Source organism: Polyodon spathula, chromosome 2 (assembly GCF_017654505.1).
Source record: "Polyodon spathula isolate WHYD16114869_AA chromosome 2, ASM1765450v1, whole genome shotgun sequence".
NCBI lineage: Eukaryota > Metazoa > Chordata > Actinopteri > Acipenseriformes > Polyodontidae > Polyodon > Polyodon spathula.
The window spans coordinates 106,365,269-106,389,527 of NC_054535.1; the positions used below are offsets into that span (position 1 = coordinate 106,365,269).

The 24,259-nt window shown below is 39.2% G+C and overlaps 1 protein-coding gene across 2 annotated transcripts in view; it reads left to right on the forward strand.

Moving 5' to 3' along the window:
* The window catches only part of LOC121328694 (PHD finger protein 24-like), a 36,218-nt gene extending 13,043 nt beyond the window's left edge, over positions 1-23,175 (forward strand). For both annotated transcript variants that reach the window (XM_041273666.1, XM_041273657.1), the window contains 6 exons: positions 4,227-4,412; positions 14,572-14,650; positions 15,331-15,533; positions 15,975-16,141; positions 22,428-22,508; positions 22,686-23,175. In XM_041273666.1, coding sequence (XP_041129600.1) covers positions 4,227-4,412; positions 14,572-14,650; positions 15,331-15,533; positions 15,975-16,141; positions 22,428-22,508; positions 22,686-22,782 — 813 coding nt within the window. In that variant the 3' untranslated portion in view covers positions 22,783-23,175. The remainder of the gene's footprint in view (positions 1-4,226; positions 4,413-14,571; positions 14,651-15,330; positions 15,534-15,974; positions 16,142-22,427; positions 22,509-22,685) is intronic.
* Positions 23,176-24,259: the final 1,084 nt, after the last annotated feature.

The window sequence follows — 24,259 nt, forward strand, 5'->3', positions numbered from 1 at the left end:
ACTGTGTTTATATATATATATATATATATATATATATATATATATATATATATATATATATATATATATATATATTAGGAATGAGATGAAAACAGCGGTTCTGAATAATTTTCCCTTAAGGTCTCAATGAACTGACACATTTCAATCGAAAGCCGGTTAAACTTTTAAATCACACAAATAGGTTGTGCTGTGTGTATAATATAATATTCAATATTCATTGGGACCTTAAAGGAAAATTATTCAGAACCACTGTATTCGTCCCATCCCTAATATATATATATATAGTAACACGGTCACTCTCGCTCACGCTCGTTTGCCCCTATAAAAACGTAGACCCGACGCAAAACTTTAGGTTTTAAGTGCTTACGCACACTTTTAATAATACAAAAATAAACAAAACGTCTTCGGAGCACTTACTAAACATACAGGAGCGTCCTAGTTATGAACCCATCAGCTAGGCTGTTTACCGGCATTAAACAAAACACACAGGTTATATTTTAAACAGAACAAAAAGGTTTCACACTGTGCCTTTTTCAATAGGGCTGTACACACACACACACAGTCGAACTTCTTACTCTGCAGCCCCACGCAGACTTAAATATTGGCAGTTGGCTATAACTTACAATGACAAGCCAACTGCCAAAACAATAAAACAAAAAATTCACAAATTAAATAACCATGCATTTGCACATGTATTTTAGCAGGGAGGGTTTTAACCTCCCTTCCTGGTTTGCTACTTTATATATATATATATATATATATGATAACACTTTATATTAAGGTGCTGCTTATTAATGTTTTATCAATGTTTTATAAATATATAATTGATGAATTACAGTTTTAAAAAGGGGGCAGTTTTTAGCCACCTATTGTACTTTGGGATGTTTTAACGTAATTCCGTCTATGGCTATTGTATAGTTATAAACTATCTATGATGCTTTATTAACACTATATAACATAATTATTAAGCATATATTATACATTTATAAAACATGTATCCAACATTAATAAGCAGCACCTTAATAGAAAGTGTTACAATAGTAGTTTACATTTTCTTTATCCAACAGTTTTACAAATATAGTATCTTATACACCAAGTGTTGTGAGCTCTAACGCTGAATATCCGTTCAGTGGAACAGAGCTCAGCCATTGTCTTCATCAAGCTTTCCCCCTTTTCAATGAAAATCACAATGGACTAAATCAAGGTTGGCAATGAATAGAAAAAAAAACTATAGCTGGGATTTTAGACTTGTATATTAACAATGAAGCAGTATGTGATAGAGCCAATTGACTGCATGTGTGTATAGGTGACACACTCCCAGCTTTCATCCCCTGTCCGTTCACTTCCTCTATTGAGGATATTCCCTCCTACACCGACGTTCGCCGTCCTACAATCCTGTCGTCTATAACTGTGCTTAATGGGGCTGTATTTCAGATATCTGCTATAGACAGATGCAGTGCAGTACAATGTCTCTTTGGACACATAAGACCTGCTTGTTGACACTGTCACCACTCACCAGCACTAGATGCTGTACAGAAACACAAAGAAGACACTCTCTCCCACAATGTGAAGTGTTTATGCGCAGTAACTGTAAACACTAAAGTTTATCTTTGTAATGGAAATCGCCCCTCTTCACATAACAAGGCTCACAGTAGCTGTCCTCAGCAGGCAGCACTTGATGAAAGAGTGCCAGGCCTAAGTGATTTCCACATCCTTAAAGCAATTCAAATAAGAAAGCTGATTCGCCTGCATTTTATAGTTCAGTAGCTCTGATTTAATTAAGGTCATCAGACAGGCTGAAGACAGATGCTTCTAAAGTGATATAAGGCGAGAACTGAAGGCTATAGACATTATATAACTGCATGACCCTTTCATCTTTAAGAGTTGGCTCAAAGCCAGCCCTACCAGTTTAATAGCAGTGGAGACACTCAAGCGATTCCTGGCTGGCATCCGCAACCTTGAACCACTTCTGTCAGGTGCTACAAGTCTGTCACACTTACAAGCCCCAGGAGCCACCTCTGTTATCCAAACGGTGTTTGGAGCCTATAAGCATTTAGAACACATCTCCTTTTTTCTTATTCGGGTCTCTCATGCTCCCTGATCAAAATGAGAATAGTTTAGGAGCTACCATTCTAAGCACATTAAAAACTATTGAATCATTGTGGTATATGTAAATGAGGGGGGAGAAAGGTGGCAACAGACTCTAAACAAACAATGATGAAATACTTTTATCTGTTTTTTTCTTGTGCTACAAAATATTGGCGAAAGCATTGCAGGCTTTATTTCACAGTGTATGGGAAGCTGCTCTAGACTTGTGGAGAGGTCAGGGGAGAGCAGCCGTTATCATATAGCAATGCTGCTGAGACATTCATTGCACTCAAAAATCTGTTCTAGGTGACTACTTTACCTTTTTCATTACAACGCTTTAGTGTGAAAGTATGAAAAACAAAGCTTTTAACATTTTCATTCTTCTCTTACCTATTCCTGACTTCATGTTCTCTTTCACCCCATGGCAAATTTCCCTGCCACCAAAGTGTTAGTTTACCTCCTGGGTAATAGGTATTAGATAACGATTCAGTGTCATCAGCCAATCAGTTTCCAGCTCTACCAGGCTTCTATCAGACAGTAGAATCCCCCCTGTGATGTCAGCACATCCGCTGTGACACTTTCTAGCTTTGTAAATTTGCCAGTGGCAATTGGACTTTCTTGTATTGCTGATCAGTTTAGGTAAACAGCTGATTTGCGGTGGCCTGTTCTAAAAGCTGTGCTACTAGATCTATGGTCCAACAACAAGCAGCACAGAATCCATAGACTCCTGTATTGACTTCTTGACTCATTTACATTCAGTGACAGACTTGCAGATAAACTAAAAGTAACCATGGCAAGTAGAACTATTTATTTATTTATTTTTATAAAACTTGTTTGGAGTTTGTTTTGATCATGGTTGTCATGGTTGATCCTGGAGACAGCATTGCAGCCGTTGTATGTGCTGATGCGCTGGGGAGGCAACATAAGCTGATCCCTGGAGTCAGCATTACACTTCAGCAATCAACACCAGACAGAAGGATATCTACATCAACAGATAAACGCCAATGGATGGAGATGCAGATGGGTCAGATTAGTTTACTGTAAAGCTACGTCTTAGTTGGTGCTTATCTTGGCGAGACCCGAGTTCAAATCAGCATGAAGTTTAACATCTACTCTCATGTAATGGAACTCATGATGGTCCTCTTCTCTTTCAGGGAAGCAGGGTCATGGTAAGTAACCTCATGTTTTCGTTGCTTGCTCAGCTGCAAAAAGGCACAAGTAAACCTCATGTAATTACGTGTATATAGCCGCTGTTTACTGTGAAGAAACAGCAATGTCAAGGAATGAGAAAAAAAGTTTAAAATAAATCTAATGGGTTTCAACTTTATGTACTATTTATTTTGGGAATAAACAAAACAACGTTTAACTTGAACTGCTATTTGGCATCCTTTGTTTTGTAGCTAACTCACTGGGGTAAAGTAAGTCCTACACAGCTTTACTCCTGGGATATTTTTCTATTTTAACGTGTCAACAAATGCTTTGCCTCAATACGGATAACACAGGATAGAGTAATGGTAAAAAAATGTGTTTCTTGAAAACACTCACGTGGGATTATGATTCCAATGGGCAAGGCTGTTTATTTATTTACAGTTTTCAGTAATTAGAAATGACAAAAAGAAAAAGAAAACATTGGCCCACCTTTTGGTAAAAAAAAAAAAAAAGTATGTATTTATTTACTGTTTTGACCTTTTGTAACAATTCCCGGCAGTGTGTGTGCATCGCACAGCTGTTACAGATTCTGATCCCTGCAGCAGTGACAAGGTTAATTACTCTGAAATTGTACAGAGGGCTTATTTGGAGAGTATATTGTGACTTTCTGTGAGTTAGTCTTTCTACACATAGTAAGATTGCATACATTTGAATGTAAGATAAGTGCTATGCAAGCGTACTATAATTGCAATGTCTGAGCCAGTATTGTGCTTTAACAGTTGGTTACACAGACTCTGATTATCCCTACTCTGGGATTACTTTACCTAATGTACTGCTGGAGACTGTTCAACCAGCCATAAGACTAGCATAAAGTGGTCTTTTCCACCAGTAATAATAATAATAATAATAATAATAATAATAATAATAATAATAATAATAATAATAACAGAAAAGCATTGCCTCTGAGTGACTCCCTGGTCTCTCCACAGCCTGTGAATGATGAGATGTGTGAGATTTGCGAGGTGTGGACCGCGGAGGACCTCTATCCCTGTCGTGTCTGTACCCGGGTGTTCCACGACGGCTGCCTGAGGGAAATGGGCTACCTGCGCAACGGCAGCGTGCAGGAGCTCACCGAGACGGCACACACATCCATGGGATGGAGCTGCTACTACTGTGTGAGTGTGCCCTGCATTCTGCTCCCTCCCAAGGCGATTCACACACTGATGGCTGGATATACTTGAGATGTTTAGTGTTCGTTTTAGGTGTAAGTAATTACACAACATGCATTATTAGATTGAAACTTGCACCCTACAAGCAATTGCAGGATCACATTATAGCTTGCGTTGTTGCCCAAAAAATGGTCTATAGTCGAATGAAAAATAGTGCCTCCATCTCCCCACCCCATTGATCAAAACAGATATTAACTGCAGTTTTCAATACTCTATTTTTAGTTGCCCAAATCTGCCCACTTTTTCAGTCCTAGAGGTAACAATATTCCACTATAAGCTTTTTATCAATGTTTGTATACTACATTATGCAAGTACATTGAACATTGCACAAACATACGAATGCAATGCACTATTTTACTACCAATCCACGATGAGCCTGCTATGTAATACATTAGTCCTTCTGTTATAAATGTTAGTTGACCTATTTTATTACAGCACTGGGCCAGATTATATTCTGCTGTACCTTCTTCAACCAACACATTGAAAATAGAAATTACCTTGATTTGACATCATGTGCAGTGGATTGGCATTATTGCTGGTCCGATAGCTATAAATACATATATTTACTAATGCATTTCCATGTACATCAACACAACAGAGAATTTTTAACTCATTAGCCACACAGTGCATTTGCTCCCAGTGTTCTCTAGTTCTGTTTTATTTCATGCAATTGACTTTTTTTATAGTGCAAACAAGTGCAGAAAGTTTTGTTCTCCCTGGGATTCGAGATACCAGATGAATTCATTTTTCCTGACATAGAATGACTTTTAACAGACTATGTTAAAGCCCAGAGGCTTCTTCTTTTTTCAAGTATATGGTTTATATGTCTTTATCAGTGAGCCTTTGACTAGAAATGGAAATAGCAGTAACTTTATATAAGAAGAGACTCTGAACAATGGGAGTGGAGTTTATGGAGCTTGGCTCTGCTCCAGCACCAGAACAGAAAGTACCATAGAGAGAAGGACTGTCTACCATAGCAGCTTTTCCAAAGCAGCTTTTCCATTATTATTATTATTATTATTATTATTATTATTATTATTATTATTATTATTATTATTATTATTATATTGATGCCATATTGAGTTAATATGTCTTTATAAAGCTCCTGCTGCATTGAGGCAGAACACTTTGGGTTATTGTGTTAATATTTGGTACACAGCTGTATTCTAGGAACATCTCACAACAGTTTCTTTACACAGAGGGGGAAAAAAGGTAGATTCCAAAATTAGATCCTGTAAGAAAAATATTCATTTCAGGACCACTGAATATGAAAAAGCAATTTGATGGTATATGTCTCAACACTTGTTGTATAATACAGTATAGTATTCATTTTCTTAAAATGACTGATACTAGAACTATATCTACTGTGTTTATATATATATATATATATATATATATATATATATATATATATATATATATATATATATATATATATATTACATAGCAGGGAATTGCATAGGAATTATATTTTACTTAGTTTTGAGGGCCAATATCTAACCTAAATCTGATGTGTGTGAACAAGCTAGCAGTAATTGCTAAGGCGAGATGTCATGACTCACTGTAGGGGTTCTCCCCCTAGAGGCTGAGGAGTTAATTATAGTGACATCAGCATAAGAGACATACTTTCTGTACACCTCCTTCTCATGAGAAGACATTTCTATTCAATTTCTCTGCCAAGTCATTACATTACACACCACCACTACAGCTCTGCATTTCTGTCACTAAGGAATTACATCAGACATGTACAGCAGCACATTATAAGTTTGTTTTCATTCACTGGTGAGAAGCTGCTTATATCATTTTAATTTTGACACTGCAACATGTGCACCAGAGTGAAGAGGAACTTGGAAAACAAAAAGTGAACAATGTTTTGTGAAACAGAAACACTTTAAATCAGCATTCTTATACCATATGGCATATATGTTTTCAATTGTTCTGGCAGTTTTTAAACTGCTAAATAAATGAAGGTGCTAAAGACCGTAATCTAGAATGAATGTGGGTCATTGTAAACTCTGGGCATGCGTCACCCACACAGAAACGATGTGACTCACAGACAATTTGTTTAATTTTTCAGATACATAGAAACTGTGTTTGTAACGCCATGGAATCTGACAGCATTTCCAATCTAATTCCTTCATTTTTTACATAATTGGCAGAGCAGGAAGGTTACATTCTCTGCAGATTTGTTTTCTCATACAAAATAAACAATAAAGATGAAACTAAATCAGTAAAACAAGTGATTATTTTACACACTGTTATTCTGCAGTAAAATACTGCAAAGAAAAATAGATTATATCATATGTATTACAATGATATTGAAATGTTTTAATCCAAGCCTTTTGAGGAATTGCAAGGGAGAGGGAAATACAGTTAACATGTTTCACTCGAGCTATATTCAGAAAGAGTGACATTACTTTCCTAAAACCCAGTGAAATGAGTATTTCTTTCAAGATCAGTTTTCTGCCAATGTCGACACACATTGCACAGAAAAAAAGCAACAACAGAAAAAAAGTTTAAAGAGACATTGCAAATGCTGTTGGCTATTAATTTCAGAAATCCATCTTATTTATTTAGAAGATACATATAAATCCATCATTAATGCTCAGTGTGTGTGCAATGATTTCTTGCTTTATTCATACTTTTATTTCTGTTTTTGTTAGCCCTGCATCTACAAGTTTCAAGTACTGAGTAAAATTACACCTAATTAGAGAACACCTTCAGAAAGCCCATAAATAAATAAAAAATAACTGAGAAGTGCAAGGCATTCATTTATGTGATGCAGAATGTAGTGCAGAGTGGCCTTGCTTTTATCCAGGGCTGCGGAGGGTTCTCTTTGTGATTATTAGCTGTTCATTGCGCTCCAGACTTTGCTCTCACCTCAAAGGAAGAAGAAGCCCTCGGGTACTGATAAAACCTGAATATGTGTTGCATGTGTGCTCTGCAGCTGGATTGGTAGCAGTCAAGCGAACAATGTACGAGCAGGAAAAAAACAACAGCCTGGAAACTGATGCTGTATTTCTTGGGAAGCACAGTATCTGGTACAGTTTGGCTGGAATTATATGCGATTTGGGATCTGCATAAAAGCTAGCACCTGTAAGGCTTATGCTTTTTTGGAAGCTGATATTTAACCCTGCCAGCCTAATGGAAGAAATGCATTATGGGTTCAAGATTACAGTGATCAGAGTCAGACTCGCAATTAGTAAAGCATACTGCAGTTAATCCCTTATGCAGTAATATCGGAAGCTTCTAGAATGTAAATATACAATATGAATGTATTTCAGAGCTGGCACTATAAGCTCTGTAAATGCACTGCAGCATAAAGCGAATTTCTGTATCTGACTATCTGAGGCTTGCGTAACCAGATGTGTAAAAGGGGGTAACGGAATGTGTAAATAAACCAAGGCCTGCTCTGAAAACTGAATTATTATTCCACTTGCCATTACCCTCACCAAGAACCTGAGGAATCCCATAACATTCGGCGACTGTACTGTACATATTAACAGCACAGCATGAATAAAAGAGTGCAAAAAGCACCACTCACAATCTATTTTCTGACATTATGTTTTTTACAATTGCAATTTTCAAATGCAACGCTATAAATAAATTGCTGCATCCCGGCACCGTAAATCGCATGGTCTGATTGCAGCTGTATCATTGGATTTAGCACAGACACAACAGCACAGACACAACAGCACAGACACAGCAACACAGAAACAACAGCACAGACACAACAGCACAGACACAACAGCACAGAAACAACAGCACAGACACAGCAACACAGAAACAACAGCACAGACACAACAGCACAGACACAACAGCACAGACACAACAGCACCAGGAAGTAGCAGCAACATTTCAGTTATAGCTCTGAAGTATCAGAATATCCTAGAGGGAAGTATTAAGTATAAGTATGCTTAGCAATTATTTAAACTGAGGTTAATCACCTTATCCAGTATGTCTTATCACCCCAGGGGAATGTGTGTTGTGGATGCAATGCAATTTTACTGAACATGCAGCCACAGTGCTGCTAACTACCCTGTTGGGACATTCAGGATATTGTAGATCTGTATGTTAACATCTGAATATGTGACATGTTTTAATTTTGCTAATTATTTGGGTCAATGAGTTCAGAACACCTGGACACGTTTAATTGGCATAAAATATATATATATATTTTTTTTCTTTTTTCTTTGAAGTTAAAAACATTCTACAATGTGGTGTTTCAGGCAGTGAACTCACTTTTAAGCTAGATTAAAATTGTAAACATCACGACTATTAGGCACCCTCATTACCAGTCGAATGGCTAGTATCTCATTCATCATTCGATAAACAACAGTCCAATAATCAGCTAAAAAGGGCTTTATATCTTACCTCAGTCCATTCCTCCCTGTTGTACGTCAGAGTTGGCCTCCTCCTCCCCAGCCTCCACCTGTTTTTTGGTTTTGTCTAAGGGGGGGGGGGGGGGGGGGCTATCCTGCCCCCCTGCCCATGGCTTCCCTACAGTCAGCCTCTCCATTATCAGCAAACTAAATTATGGGCAGGGGTATCTATAAGGGCGAGGCCAAAGGTCAAAGATGCAATGAAAATATGTATAATGCAATATTTGTTGTTAAGCTTTAATAAATGTTGTTCTTTCTATTGCATTAGGGTTCCTGACTGAAGTAAAATAATTGGTCATTCAAGAACTTTACAAAAGAAAGAGATTGAAATAGACCCTACCTCTGTGTGTGTGTGTGTGTGTGTGTGTGTGTGTGTGTGTGTGTGTGTGTGTTCCATCATGGAGTACAGACTTGTGGTAAAGCACAGAGCACCCATGTGTATATTCTGATCAGCCAGTCTTTGATTTCTCAACTTCCTTTCAAAAACGGCCCTACAGCAGTATGTGTGTATCTGGTTCATTTACCAATCATCCCTAGAAGACAGACGCACACAAAGAAAAGAAAAAATACAAACAGGAAACACAATCGCAATTTATTTACAGCACTTTAAACGACAGGGCATACATAACTGTGCAATACAATTGTTATGACTTGGTAATCGCCAATAGTTCCTGCTCTTACATAACTAATAAGAATGAAAAAATTGCCATGTAAACATCCTGTACCATGGTGTTCCTAAGTAATTACATCAGGTAACAAGATGTTGTTCATTTGGGTGTTATTATAGAGTAAATGCTACGAAAGACTTTTGGTAAATATCCATTTAATACAATGTAATTACATGGCTAGGCATGCCCTATAATTTAAAAGGGTACTGCTTCTTGTCTAGGCTATTACATAGAAGCTCTGACAAACATTTCAAAATGATGGGTGGGAGAACTGTTTGGGAGTGACATTGCAACAACATACAGACTTAAAATAACAAATCACACCAAGCAATTGCTTAATGAGAAACAACGGCATGGAGAAATACGTTTAAGACATCAGGACCAACTAGAGACAAACAGCAAAGACGAGGAATGGGAGCAGATCCGGTTAGTGAAGAGTGGAAGAGAAGAAGGGCAAGCTAAGAAGCAAGCACTCATGTTAACTTCCCCAGAACAAATGAACAAATGCTTTTTATTGCTCAGAGCTGGACAGACTAGAGCAGTGGGTTGCAAGCATCTATGTTTGATGGAGAGTGGTGTTTTCCGATGGGTTTGATGGGGAGCAGTGTTTTCCGATGGGTTTGATGGGGAGCGGTGTTTTCCTATGGGTTTGATGGGGAGTGGTGTTTTCCTATGGGTTTGATGGGGAGTGGTGTTTTCCTATGGGTTTGATGGGGAGTGGTGTTTTCCTATGGGTTTGATGGGGAGTGGTGTTTTCCTATTGGTTTGATGAGGAGTGGTGTTTTCCTATCGGTCTGATGGGGAGTGTTGTCTTCCTATGGGTTTGATGGGGAGTGGTGTTTTTCTATGGGTTTGATGGGGAGTGGTGTTTTTCTATGGGTTTGATGGGGAGTGATGTTTTCCTATGGGTTTGATGGGGAGTGGTGTTTTCCTATTGGTTTGATGAGGAGTGGTGTTTTCCTATGGGTCTGATGGGGAGTGTTGTTTTCCTATGGGTTTGATGGGGAGTGGTGTTTTCCTATGGGTTTGATGGGGAGTGGTGTTTTCCTATGGGTTTGATGGGGAGTGGTGTTTTCCTATGGGTTTGATGGGGAGTGGTGTTTTCCTATGGGTTTGATGGGGAGTGGTGTTTTCCTATGGGTTTGATGGGGAGTGGTGTTTTCCTATGGGTTTGATGGGGAGTGGTGTTTTCCTATGGGTTTGATGGGGAGTGGTGTTTTCCTATGGGTTTGATGGGGAGTGGTGTTTTCCTGATGGGGAGTGGGTTTGATGAGGAGTGGTGTTTTCCTATGGGTTTGATGGGGAGTGGTGTTTTCCTATGGGTTTGATGGGGAGTGGTGTTTTCCTATGGGTTTGATGGGGAGTGGTGTTTTCCTATGGGTTTGATGGGGAGTGGTGTTTTCTTGGGGATGGGTTTGATGGGGAGTGGTGTTTTCCTATGGGTTTGATGGGGAGTGATGTTTTCCGATGGGTTTGATGGGGAGTGGTGTTTTCTGATGGGTTTGATGGGGAGTGGTGTTTTCCTATGGGTTTGATGGGGAGTGGTGTTTTCCTATGGGTTTGATGGGGAGTGGTGTTTTCCGATGGGTTTGATGGGGAGTGGTGTTTTCCTATGGGTTTGATGGGGAGGGTGTTTTCCGATGGGTTTGATGGGGAGTGGTGTTTTTGGGTCTGATGGGGAGTGATGTTTTCCGATGGGTTTGATGGGGAGTGGTGTTTTCCTATGGGTTTGATGGGGAGTGGTGTTTTGATGGGTTTGATGGGGAGTGGTGTTTTCCTATTGGTTTGATGGGGAGTGGTGGGTTTGATGGGGAGTGGTGTTTTCCTATGGGTTTGATGGGGAGTGGTGTTTTCCTATGGGTTTGATGGGGAGTGGTGTTTTCCTATGGGTTTATGGGTTTGATGGGGAGTGGTGTTTTCCTATGGGTTTGATGGGGAGTGGTGTTTTCCTATGGGTTTGATGGGGAGTGGTGTTTTCCTATGGGTTTGATGGGGGTGTTTTCCTATGGGTTTGATGGGGAGTGGTGTTTTCCTATGGGTTTGATGGGGAGTGGTGTTTTCCTATGGGTTTGATGGGGGTGGTGTTTTCCTATGGGTTTGATGGGGAGTGATGTTTTCCGATGGGTTTGATGGGGAGTGGTGTTTTCCTATGGGTTTGATGGGGAGTGGTGTTTTCCTATGGGTTTGATGGGGAGTGGTGTTTTCCTATGGGTTTGATGGGGAGTGGTGTTTTCCTATGGGTTTGATGGGGAGTGGTGTTTTCCTATGGGTTTGATGGGGAGGATGAGTGGTGTTTTCCTATGGGTTTGATGGGGATGTTTTCCGATGGGTTTGATGGGGAGTGGTGTTTTCCTATGGGTTTGATGGGGAGTGTTTTCCTATGGGTTTGATTTGTTTTCCTATGGGTTTGATGGGGAGTGGTGTTTTCTGATGGGGAGTGGTGTTTTCCGATGGGTTTGATGGGGAGTGGTGTTTTCCTATTGGTTTGATGGGGAGTGATGTTTTCCTATGGGTTTGATGGGGAGTGGTGTTTTCTGATGGGGAGTGGTGTTTTCCTATGGGTTTGATGGGGAGTGGTGTTTTCCTATGGGTTTGATGGGGAGTGGTGTTTTCCTATGGGTTTGATGGGGAGTGGTGTTTTCCTATGGGTTTGATGGGGAGTGGTGTTTTCCTATGGGTTTGATGGGGAGTGGTGTTTTCCTATGGGTTTGATGGGGAGTGGTGTTTTCCGATGGGTTTGATGGGGAGTGGTGTTTTCCTATGGGTTTGATGGGGAGTGGTGTTTTCCTATGGGTTTGATGGGGAGTGGTGTTTTCCGATGGGTTTGATGGGGAGTGGTGTTTTTCTATGGGTTTGATGGGGAGTGGTGTTTTCCTATGGGTTTGATGGGGAGTGGTGTTTTCTGATGGGTTTGATGGAGAGTGGTGTTTTTCTATGGGTTTGATGGGGAGCGGTGTTTTCTGATGGTACCCCCTGGAGACAGTCCTGATGGATATGTTGGTCTGTGCAGCCACTGCTTTGAGGGGTCAGCTTGTTGCATGGACACCAGCTATCATGACCTTGTGAAGCCACTGAGCTCTTTCATGCTGCTGATCCCATGGTTGTTGCTGAATAGTTTCACAAAGCTTGCAGTGCATAGGTCTAGTGGCTCACATGACATACCCAACATACTCATTTTTACTTACACTTCATTAAAGTACCATAGGAATGTTTTGAAATTTGCAGCTGTGCCTGAAGCTGTATTTGAATGGAACAGCCTTGAGCTACGTGACTGGCATATTAATTGCCTCACAGAAGAGCGTGACTCATTTTGCAGAGGTGTATTTGTGTCACCTCCATTCCCCACCAGTGTTTGCTGAGCAGCAGTGATTGATGAGACTCACAGACACTGCTTGTTACAATGTAACAGGGAGGAAAGGTTTTCAAATTTGTCTTAAAACTGATTAATCAACTACTTATCAAATGGTAGACAGTTAAGATCCGTTTTCATTCTCCTGCTGCATGCCTGGTTAGATTTTATTTGGCATTTTATTTGTTTTATTCATGAATCAAATGATAATCCGGGGAAATAGTTAGTTTTAGAAGCTCTCTTCTTTATACTTGTATAATATGATCATTATAAGTTAACAGATAACTGGATCTTGAATTCCAAAATGTGGTGTATTGTGATGATCTAATCTGATTGTGTATAATCAGAGAACTGAGAAGTATGATAACCTATAGACATATGAACTTGTGTCAGAAAGGCTCCAATCATAAAGGCTTTCTTTCAATAGAACAGGAGATTGATATTCTGGATTTGTAGTGCTTGAGGCATTGAGGAAGGGGAGGACAAAACTTATTGATAACAGTGAGGCTTTGCTCATATTTAGCAATCACACAGTGAATTTACATACTGACTCAAATTCCTTGTGCTCTTCTTTTAATTTATTAAATGCACATTTAAAAAAAAAAAAAGTCTGAAAGTTTTTTAACCTAAAAGACACATTTCTGTTCAAGATTTTAATAATACAGAGCCCTTCACTATGCAGAGCTCTTTAAACTAGATGGAAAGAGGTGCAAACATTTCTGATACCATGTCCAGTTTCAATGGCAGCCTGTTACACTTGCAACAACTGGGCTTAAAACAGTAAGCCACCACCAACTCTTGTAATGTTTAAAGGCATGTTTTGCTCAAAATAATGTGGCTTATTATTTTCATTTTGAATGGCTCTTTACAAATGAATTGTTCTGTATAAAGAATAAGTAGCTTCAAATGACTTTCATTATATATATTTTTTACATGTACTATATATATTTACATGTACTGTTTTACAATGTTTGTGATTCTGGTGCTCCTCCCCTCCAGTATTGAGTTATTATAATTCCTAGTCAATCTGAGTAGGACCTGGAACTGAACAGCCTTCCTCCGTTCCACTCCGATCATGTGACCGCATGACCTGCTCTATATTTAGAAAGAAAAGTGAATGGAAAAAATAAAGACATTTTATCATTTTTTTAAAGTAAAATGACCACAGTTATATTTTAGTAAATAAGAACACTACGACAAGAGGATTGTTATCTGTTTCAGCTCTTGTATAGCCTAGTCTACAGTATTTACGACTGTACCTAAAGTAACATTAAGGTAGTCAAAGACTTGTGCTAATCAGAGTCTGTGAAACCAGCCCTTAATGTTAATGGTCTCCAAATTAAAATCTGAAAATGAGTTTCGATTTCAGAATAAACACAGTGCTGCTGTTGTTATGCTGATAAGTGGAGTTTTCTGTAATTATTTTGCTACTGTAGAATGTTGGTATTATTCAGAACATTTCCACTTAGAAGTTTTTGTTATAATGATCAGATACATCCTGTCAGTATTGACATTTCCATATAGAAAAGGAGAGAACCGCACACTCAATTGCGCTCCAAAAATCTCTCTCTTTAATTTATAACCAACATACACCAATGTCCTGCCACAAGCAGTTTCACTCGTTTTGCTGAAGTGGAATCATTTCCAAGCTCAAAAGGGTGTGTGCTTCTATCCAATTCCTTAAATGACTGTGTTTTATTCTGCAGGACAACATCAACCTGCTGCTGACAGTAGAGGAGGTGTACAGCCTCATGGAAACCTTCAAACAGTGCAAAATAATCCCAGGTATGCTTTGTGAATCTGCATTATGTGATTTTACTCGGACGACATGGGAAGTAGGAGCTAAAACCGAAAGTGGCATTAAAATCCATCTCCGGCCTGATTTTCATCCAGAAAGTGACCAGACAGTGGTTGTCATGTATGTGCGTTCAAACTTTTCATGTGAGTGTTCAATTGGAAACATGAGGTCAAGCTGGCAGCAGTAGCACTATGATACTGTTCAGCTGGAAAAACTGGTGTCAAGAAGCCTGCCATAGTTGGTACAATTGCATTTTGTACCATCACCCATAAAGGTTCTTTCTAAAGATTTACTATATATATACTCCCAGTGAATGTGCTAGAGCAGCCAACATTTTAATCCAAATTAGCATGTTATCCTATTTAAGTCATCTGTTAAAATATAAGTAGAGAATGGTTTGCAGAATTTTGTCAGAAATGCCTTGATACCATCACTTGTCTTTATCAATTATCTGACTGCCATTTTTGCTACCTAATTTGAAACACCCATTTTTAAAGATGCCTCCCCACTGGAATAGGAGAAAGGGATCTTCCCGGACTGCATAACGGATGGGTGCTTTGACCAGTGAAAGCTGTCAGTCTGTCAGTCTGCATGTCAAAAGCTTCTGAACATCTGGAAAGCCAAGATTGTGCCATGCCAATAACGAGGTTTGTCGGTGATGTTTCAGAGTCCTGTTTGGGGACTGATGACTTCCTCAGCTACAAGCACTTTGTGTCGAGGCAGCTGTTCGATGAGCAGATGACTGAAGAGATGGAGGAGCTGGAACTGGGGCAGTTCTCTGCCCTGGACCCTGAGAAGAGGGGGCAGATCGAGTGGGCAGACTTCCTCTACCATGAGTCCATCAGGGTGTTGGAGAAGTTCCGCAGCCAGGTAAACCACAGTCAGATGTGCTCTGTTTGTATCCACCAATAGATCTACAACTGAGCAGCACTGCTTTTAAACAGTGCGCTCCATTTATCACCATGAACATTTCCATCTCACTTCCCTTCCCAGGTGTTCCCACAGTCACACAGTTTAACCATACATCACACTGTTTGCTAAGTCAAATTGCCCTTCATGGCACATCATTAAGACATAAGGGGGATATTTTCAAATAATTTATTACAGTTTTTAATGTCTTGAATCAAACAATTAAATAATATAATTCAAGGTCTGAAGTTGTTTGTCTCAAGTTGTCTGTTTTTCATTGTGTAATGAGGTATTTTCTTCTTTCATGAAATGAAAGGCTGGAGTAAACACATTTAAAGCCAGTGGTGTAGTGGTTGAAAGAGATCCAGTTTGTGAACGGCTCCATCTCTTGTTCTTGCGTAGAACTCTCTGGTACGTTTGCTTACTGCGAAGGAGAGGGAGCGAGCGAGGGCCTCCTTCACTGCCCTCGACCAGGACAAGGATGGCCTCATCACAGGGGGCGAGTCAAAGAAAGCACAGCACACCTGGTTCCGCAAGCACACCAAGGAGTCCCAGTCCTGCAATGTGAGGTAACTGAACTGCTTCAACTGAATATCACTGTCATGATGCAAATGACTTGGAGTCCAGCTTTTCAGGGTGAAGCCAGCCAAGTACCCCTTAGAAAAGCTTACCCTGGTAAATTTGTATTGTATTTTTACAGTTTCCCCATGCTTTCCCCACTGTTCATCAGCTTTTGCCATGTTTTTTAATATGCTTTACCATACCTCTCTGTACTTTACTGTGATTACCTGTGCTTTGCCATGCTTTCACGGTGGTTTATTTCACTTTGCTATGCTTTTACAAGAGACGTGGTATACAGAGTTCTGTAAGTGAATTGAGGTCTGGTAATCAGAGAAGCCACGTTGGTCTGCTGTGCTCCTCCATCCAGTCTAACACTGGACTGAGTGGCTTTGTTGTTTTGTAGGAGTAACCTTCAGGCTCAATAGTAATCATGTACATTTTCATAGTATCTGGTTTCTGTTAGCTGTATGGTTCTCTACTTTAGGTGATTGTTTTGCATGCTGTCTAACTATTCCAGCAAAACAATCTTTTGTTTTCAGTCGAGTTATAAACTGCGAGTCTTGAATGGTTGCTGCCAACATTTTTACTAACCTTCAGTGCGCTCCATCCCCCATCTCCCCATTCTGTTGTATTGCCCAGGGTCCGCCCAATGTTAAAAATCCCACCGGCGACCTGGCCCTTTAACTTCTTTTACTCAGGCACTGTGAGAGACAGCCCTGCTTGCGCCATTGGAAAGAGGAGATTCAGACCTTCAAAACGAAGTCCACTTGTGTATTTCCAGTAGATGACTATATTAGGATAGCATTGAACAAGAGTGTTTTGGAATGTTGCTGTTGAGCTGAAGACAGACCTACCTCAGTGCAGTAAACAAACATTTTCACACAAAATCTTTACAAAAGAAGAGGAATGGAGACACTGAAGGCACAAGGACCTATTTTCTGATAAATAAGTATGTTTGTGGCTCAGATGCACGAGACAAGAGCTATATAGGGTTATGTTGCCCTGGTTACCACCTTGTTGGTCATTCAAGTCACAGTGAACAGATTCATCTTGTGCCACATGATCAGGGTGCCTGGGATGAATAATTAAAATTGTTTTAAAATCTTTTGTATATATGGCCATAATTCCTTGATTTTTTAAATCCAGTTTGTTCATTTTCTTTTTCCATGTTCCCTACATGTTGATGTTTCACTGTCAGATTTGAGCTGGCCATGTTAAAATATTCTTTTACAAACAACAAATAGTGTTTTTTTTTTTAAAAGCATCTCTCTTTTTCTGAGTTTTTTGTTACCTGTATTGAACAGGGTGAGTTTCAGAATATTTCACTTTTTGTTTATGGAATCCTAGTATGTGCACATTAAATTCATGAATGACACGTACCTGTAACCTTTATAGTTAAAGAGTTATAGGCACACATCTAACAACAGCAAAAAAAACCTAAAAAAAAACTAAAAAAAAACAGGCAGAAATAGCTCTGACCCTAATGGATCAACCAAGATGGTGGCGTGATGCATTTTTTGGAAAAACCTTTCAAAATCTTCTTTTTGGAAAGCGGTTAACCAATTGATCTGAAACTTTACATATGGCATCAGCAACCAAACCCGCTTCAAGCTGGCGAAGCAAAAGATGCTGCATTAAATTTTACTATGAAAATGTTACTATCAAAAAGTGCAGAGAATGGTTTCTGGGGGTTTAGTGCAGGACTGGATAATAGATTGGAAATAAGAGCATTTAGCACAGGAGAGAGGCGAGGAGAAGAAGGAGAGGAGGGAGCGGTAGAGGGCTAGAGCAGCAGGGAGTTTGGTTCTCTTCCATTTCTTTTCAGCAGAGTGCAGTTTGGCTCTTGCTGAGCAGAGCCAGGGTTGGGGAGAGGAGGGGCGGGCTGGCCAGGAGGTGAGGGGACAGAGGGATTCAAGGGAGGAGGTGAGGGAGGAGAAGAGGTTGGAGGCAGCAGAGTCTACAGAGAGTTGGGGGAAGGAGTCAATAGGAGGGAGGTGAGAGAGCGATGGAGACAAGGACAGAAGGGGAGAGAGAGCGGAAGTTGTGGTGAGAAGTGACAGTGGAGGTAGGTGGAGTAGGGAGAGGGGAGAGACAGAGAAAAATATATGAAATAGTGATCAGAGAGGTCCAGAGGGGTGACAGAGAGGATGGAGGGGTGGCAGTCCCTGGAGAAGGTGAGGTCCAGTTGACGGCCAGCTTTGTGTGTGGGAGGGGATGGAGAGAGAAAAAATTTACCAGCGCTGGGGAAAATAAACAAACACTGCTGGGGAAGGGCTACAATAATATAAACTCAACTTCCAACAAACACTAACAGGGAAAAAAACAACACTAACAACTATATTTGTTAACAGAGAAAAGAAGTGGTATCATAATATGAAACTTTGAAAATATATCTCACTTTATAGACACTCCCGGTGTCACAACACAATAGGCATGTGGGTGCGCAATGTCTTCTGGGAATAGTAGTCTATCTGGTACATGCTGAAAGGTGTTTCCAATCAGTAGAAATGCAGATGAAAACTACAACTCCCATCATCCACACATGTCAACAACATGCTGGCTTCGTATTTAACTTTCTGTCAAGTTTTTAAACCGTTATGATGGAGTTCTTATTTTTTCCAGTCACTTTTAAAAATTTCCTTCAGATAACGGAACATGAAACTTAATTATGCAATTTCCCTTATTCAACACTTCACTCATAATCAAGCACACAATAGCAGTGCTTCAGTAGGGGGCAGGAGGGTATGAGTTGCTACTCCAATTAAAACCAGGGATCAGACTACGCCACATGTCATTGCTAGTGCTGTGGTTATAGAGATAGGAGTTTATAAAGGAGGCTAGTCTCCTCTGATGAAAAAAACTTTCTGGCTCTCACTCCTGTACATTTGCCTCTATAAAAACGTAGACCCAACACAATCTTGTGGATTTAGCACTTCTACGCACACTTTTAATAATATAAAAAATAAAGAAAAACAAAATAAACACTGACCACTAACTAAACATACAGGAACACACTAACTATAATAGGACAGCTGAGCTGTTTACCTGTTAATAAACACACTGTTTTACACACTGTAATGCGGTAAACCTTTCGTTTGACTGCTCGGCAGAAGGTACACCTTCCTGCTTCCTTCTACTCAGCAGTGCAGAACAGACTGATTGTTTCTCTTTTAAACTCTGTACATGGCTTTACAATAACTGCCAGGTGCAGGTGATAATTGAACAAGTACCAATAAAATGAAACAATTAACACACACATTTGCACGTGTGTTTGGCAGGGAGGATTTTAACCCCTGCCCTGCCTTGCTACTATAGATAGATAGACAGATAGATAGATAGATAGATAGATAGATAGATAGAGATAGATAGATAGATAGATAGATATTATTAAGTGTTACCTCCTAGAGTATGTGCTTACCTCATCCTTACAGAAGCTCTTTCTATCTCACAGAATCTTTTGGCCAGGGTTTTTTTTTTATTAATTCTTTTAACATGCTCTTGGCAAGTGTGCATGTTGTTGGAATCTATCTGTTTGAAAACTGCTGACAGCTGGTCTTTGAAATTCCAATCAAAGAACCAGACACTAAGATAAAAAAAATACATACAAATAAATAAATAAATATTGTTAGAAATTTCTTGCAATATGATGTGTTCTTTTGATTTCTTCTCTGAGAAACAGATTGAAGTTATGCTTGTTTCTGCAAGGGCAGGTTGTACTGTACTATTTTGGGAACAAGCTGGCTAGAGGAGGGGAGGAGTGGATGATAAAAGTTTGGTGAAGGTTGATGGAAGGCAGTCATCATGTAGAGTGTGTTTCACTATAAATGAAGCAGGCACCGCTACAAAGACAGATGGCACAGGGGTGATTGGCGCTGATAATATTTGTAGAGTGGCATCGATCTTTGCTTTATTGTGCTTGGTCATATTTGTACGTGCTTTACCAATACTTTCTATGTCTGACCAAGATATAACTTTAAGTTTTACTGCATTTTGCCATGGTACTGTATACTGCAGTATATGTTTATATGGAGTGCCAGTTAATTCCTTGCAGTGCTGTGGGTGACTGCTTTTTATACAGTAGGTGTGCTATTTTAAAATTAGGACCATTATCATTCATTAAAAAGAGCTCACCTGTACCACACATTTACCATTTCTCAACAGACTTGTTGGACTGTGTACACCTGTGTTGAATTTCAGGTAAGCCATTTATCCGCTGAAAATCGCATGCCGTTAAGGTGGTTTGAGGTCCAATTTCCCCCTGGTGACTCCCTGAAAGGATTCCTTCCAAAGCTGACAGGCACAGCTGTCCTTGTTTTCAAACTGCACCCATGATGTACACTTGATAACCCTTGTTGCCTGAAACTAGAATGCACTTAATTTTGTTAAATTCCCTTTTTACTTGCTTTATTGCTTTGAATATCAGTGGCTGTACAAGTTTTACTTTTGATTTGAATACGTATTTTTTCTATGTTATCCACATTGTTGAATAGGCTCCCCACCAGACTTAGCAGCCCAGTTATCATCCCCTGAGCAATAAGGTACACCTCTACACCAGTGAGGGCAGCTGATCTCCTACTGTATGTGTGAGCTTGTATCCAATGAGAAGATAATGTCTTTGAGAGGCTCTATCAATGGCACAGGTCAGAGTTAAAAATAATTTCAGAATACATTATGAGAGCGGCAGGGCTCAATGCAGTATAAACACTTTCCTCCATTTTCACAGCGAGTTCTGAAAAAAATAAATGAAAAAAACATGGTTCCTTGTGAATCCTGGCTTCAGAAACAAATCCATGAACCAGGACCAGGTAAAGGGAAGGGGGATTTATCCAGCCCTGGCTGTATTCAGATAAGCTCGTCCTTACTGACTGACAGGTTCTGAGGTTATTATAGGGTCTTGCTTTTTCAACTAAAGCTTTCTTAAACATCCAGCTGCGTGCTAGAACAAAAAGATTTAACATTTTAAACATCTTTGCAAGAATGTACTTTTAAATGCATGTGCATCACAGGAAAGTAATGAGTTGGCATGTACCCCCTCCCCCCCACCCCCCATTAAAGGGACTGCTGGGAAATTAGCTGGCTTTCTTAACCCAGCATCCTTTGCTAATGCCTGTAAATTATTTCAAGTTACAGTGCAAATGTTTAGCTTCAATTAAGTGTTATTAACAATCTATACAAATTCCCAGCCATTTCATGACTCATAGTAGTGTAGTAGGAAGCAAGAAGCATTGCAGTCGTGATTTCATCATAAAACCACTGTATCATCTTTAAGTCTTGGGGTTTCAGTATTTATTACACTATCTGGGCCCTAGCTACAGTATGCATTTCAGTATACAAAAACACGCACAGAATAACAGGTTGGGTTGCAATATAAACTGCTGGTTGAATAGACCAAACGAGAGAGAGGCACCACATATTTAAACTAAACTTCCCTGGTTGCTGGTTTGGGTCATTACATTTTACTTTTGCAGGTATATATCTTTCAGACAAAAATTTTGAAAGACAAAGCTGATCCCTTAATATGAATAAATTCTTGAAAATGATGAGCGTGTTTTGTTTTGAAGAATATAGCCCCGTACATTTTTAACTATCAGTACCCAGCCTTACAGTGTATTACAGCGAATTCACCATCCCAAAGCGTGCAGTTTACTGGTGATATCCTGCCACTATAGTTTTACTAACAGCATTGTGAGTGCAATTTGAAATATCCAACACATTTAAATACAGTTTAAACCAAGTCTGAATTTGTTTGTTTCAATTTCCTACAATACAGAAAGAAAATCCTCTAGTCTACAAATGTATCATGTGAAGAATTGTGTGCAACTATTCAGAAACAATCATGGGAAAGTAGAAGGCTTTACGAGGGGGCATCATGGGTACCGATGCCAAAGACTCATTCCTCAACACAGTGGCTGCATCTGAACTACAGTACATGTCCGTCAAGAGCAGATGTCTCCCATATGTTTCTGGAATGGCTGTGTTTTCAGAATTTAGAACTACTAAAATAAACTGTATAGTGTCAATATATTGTCACTGGTATTAACAGTGCTGCAGTGACCCAGAAACACTGGACAAGACACAAGCAGTGCACTGGGAACAACACCTTTTGTTCTTCAATAGCAGATCACTCAAATTTTTGTTCGATAACGTTACTCTATAGATGGGAACTTTTGATGCAAATGATCAAACTGAGTAACAGCAAAATAAAAGTGCTCACAAGCAGGTGTGATCCATACCAATGTGTTGTGCTTTGAGTAGAGCTCAGTCTTGCGAAAACCCTTCCTGTCTCATTCACAGCATCAGCCATGTGGGTCCGATATCTGAGAGCAGCCCGGCCAGCTCTGGCAGTGGCAAGAGCAGAGATCAGGATGAAAACAGGTAGCTGCTGTTTGTGGGATGTAAAGGAGGCCTTGCATAACTTCTGCTGTTTTGACTGCACTTACAGAACTATGACATTAAAATATAATATGCAACATAATTTGTATTGATTTCTCACGGGGGGAAGCTGTTGCCTGTTTCTATCAGGGAAGATAATATGTTTGTTGTGCTCCACAGACAAGTGGACTGGCTGGAGTTCCTGAAGGAAAATGCCATCTACATCCTGGCAGCTCGTCCGAACAGCGGGGCTGTGCACCTGCGGCCGCCACTATAACCCGAAGGAGGCTGCTCAAGACCTGAGGAAGAGATAACTCCACATCTCCAGTACAGGGAAATGCAAGGAACACAAACAAACAAGCAAAGAACAAAGGCACAACTTACACAGGCATTTCTGTTCACTGCAAGGAGGCTGCAAGCTACATATTAATTTGAGATTCAAGTTAAAGATTGACGGATTGCTTTAATGAGTGTGCCAGCTGGGGCCAGCACAGGTACAAAAGCTAACGGAAATATTACTGTATGTATCTTTTATTTATTTGTTAATTTATTTATTCTGACATGGGTCGATTTGTCTGTGCCACCCAAGTCTAGCACAGTTGTATCTCATTAGCACAGACGCTAAATCCAAGAGAAACAGAACATATATCAGAACCCCTTTTATACGAACAACTGGTACATTCTTATGTAAAAACAGAACCCCTTTTATACGAACAACTGGTACATTCTTATGTGGAATGTCTGTTTGATTTGATACTGTTGAAGGCTGGGGAACCTTTTACCCACTTCTGACATATAAATTTATCGTAATGAAGGAAGTGTAACAATTGTTTGTGCATGTGTAAACATATATATATATATATATATATATAATATATATATATAATATATATTATATATATATATATATATTGGAGAGATAAATATCACTCTTTTTTAAAATGAAATTTACACTGCTTATGATACCAAATTTCAAACAGATTGCTGCGACTAATATATATATATATATATATATATATATATATATATATATATATATATATATATATATATATATAATATATCATAGATATATATATGATATGAGACATAGTCTGATAGTCTCTGTTTAGTCCTCAGCAATGTTGAGTAAAAGCTTAACTACAGTCGCACACTCAGGATAGCTCAATTATATCCTTAAAATCATTTCAGAATTGATGTTGAAAAAGCAAGTGGCAAATAAATCTTCCTCTAAAAAGCAATTATCTATTGTTTAAAAGCATGAAACACACAACGCGTTTCGACAATACACATCTTCATCATGATGTTAAGAATAACGTCAGGCGAATCCTGTATATAAGTCAGTAAATTAAACCATTTAGATTGAATAGGTAATTGAATCATTAATGAAAAGCACACAATTCAAGTTAATTGGTTCTGACATATACTTCAATGAATATGCTAGATGTAAATATCAAGGTTCATTCAATGAGAGTGCACTATAAAAACATGAATGAACACATACACCAATAAATACTCAAAGGTGAGAATATTATTTTTTTTAAATCAGTATTACATATAGTTTATATTTCAAATTCAACACATATGAAACAACAGTTTGAGAATATTAACAGATATTGTTAACAATAATGCATTGGCTACACATGCTTTAGATAATGCATTGGTTACACTGCTTTAGGTAATGCATTGGTTATACATGCTTTAGGTAATGCATTAGTTGTACATGCTTTAGGTAATGCATTGGTTATACATGC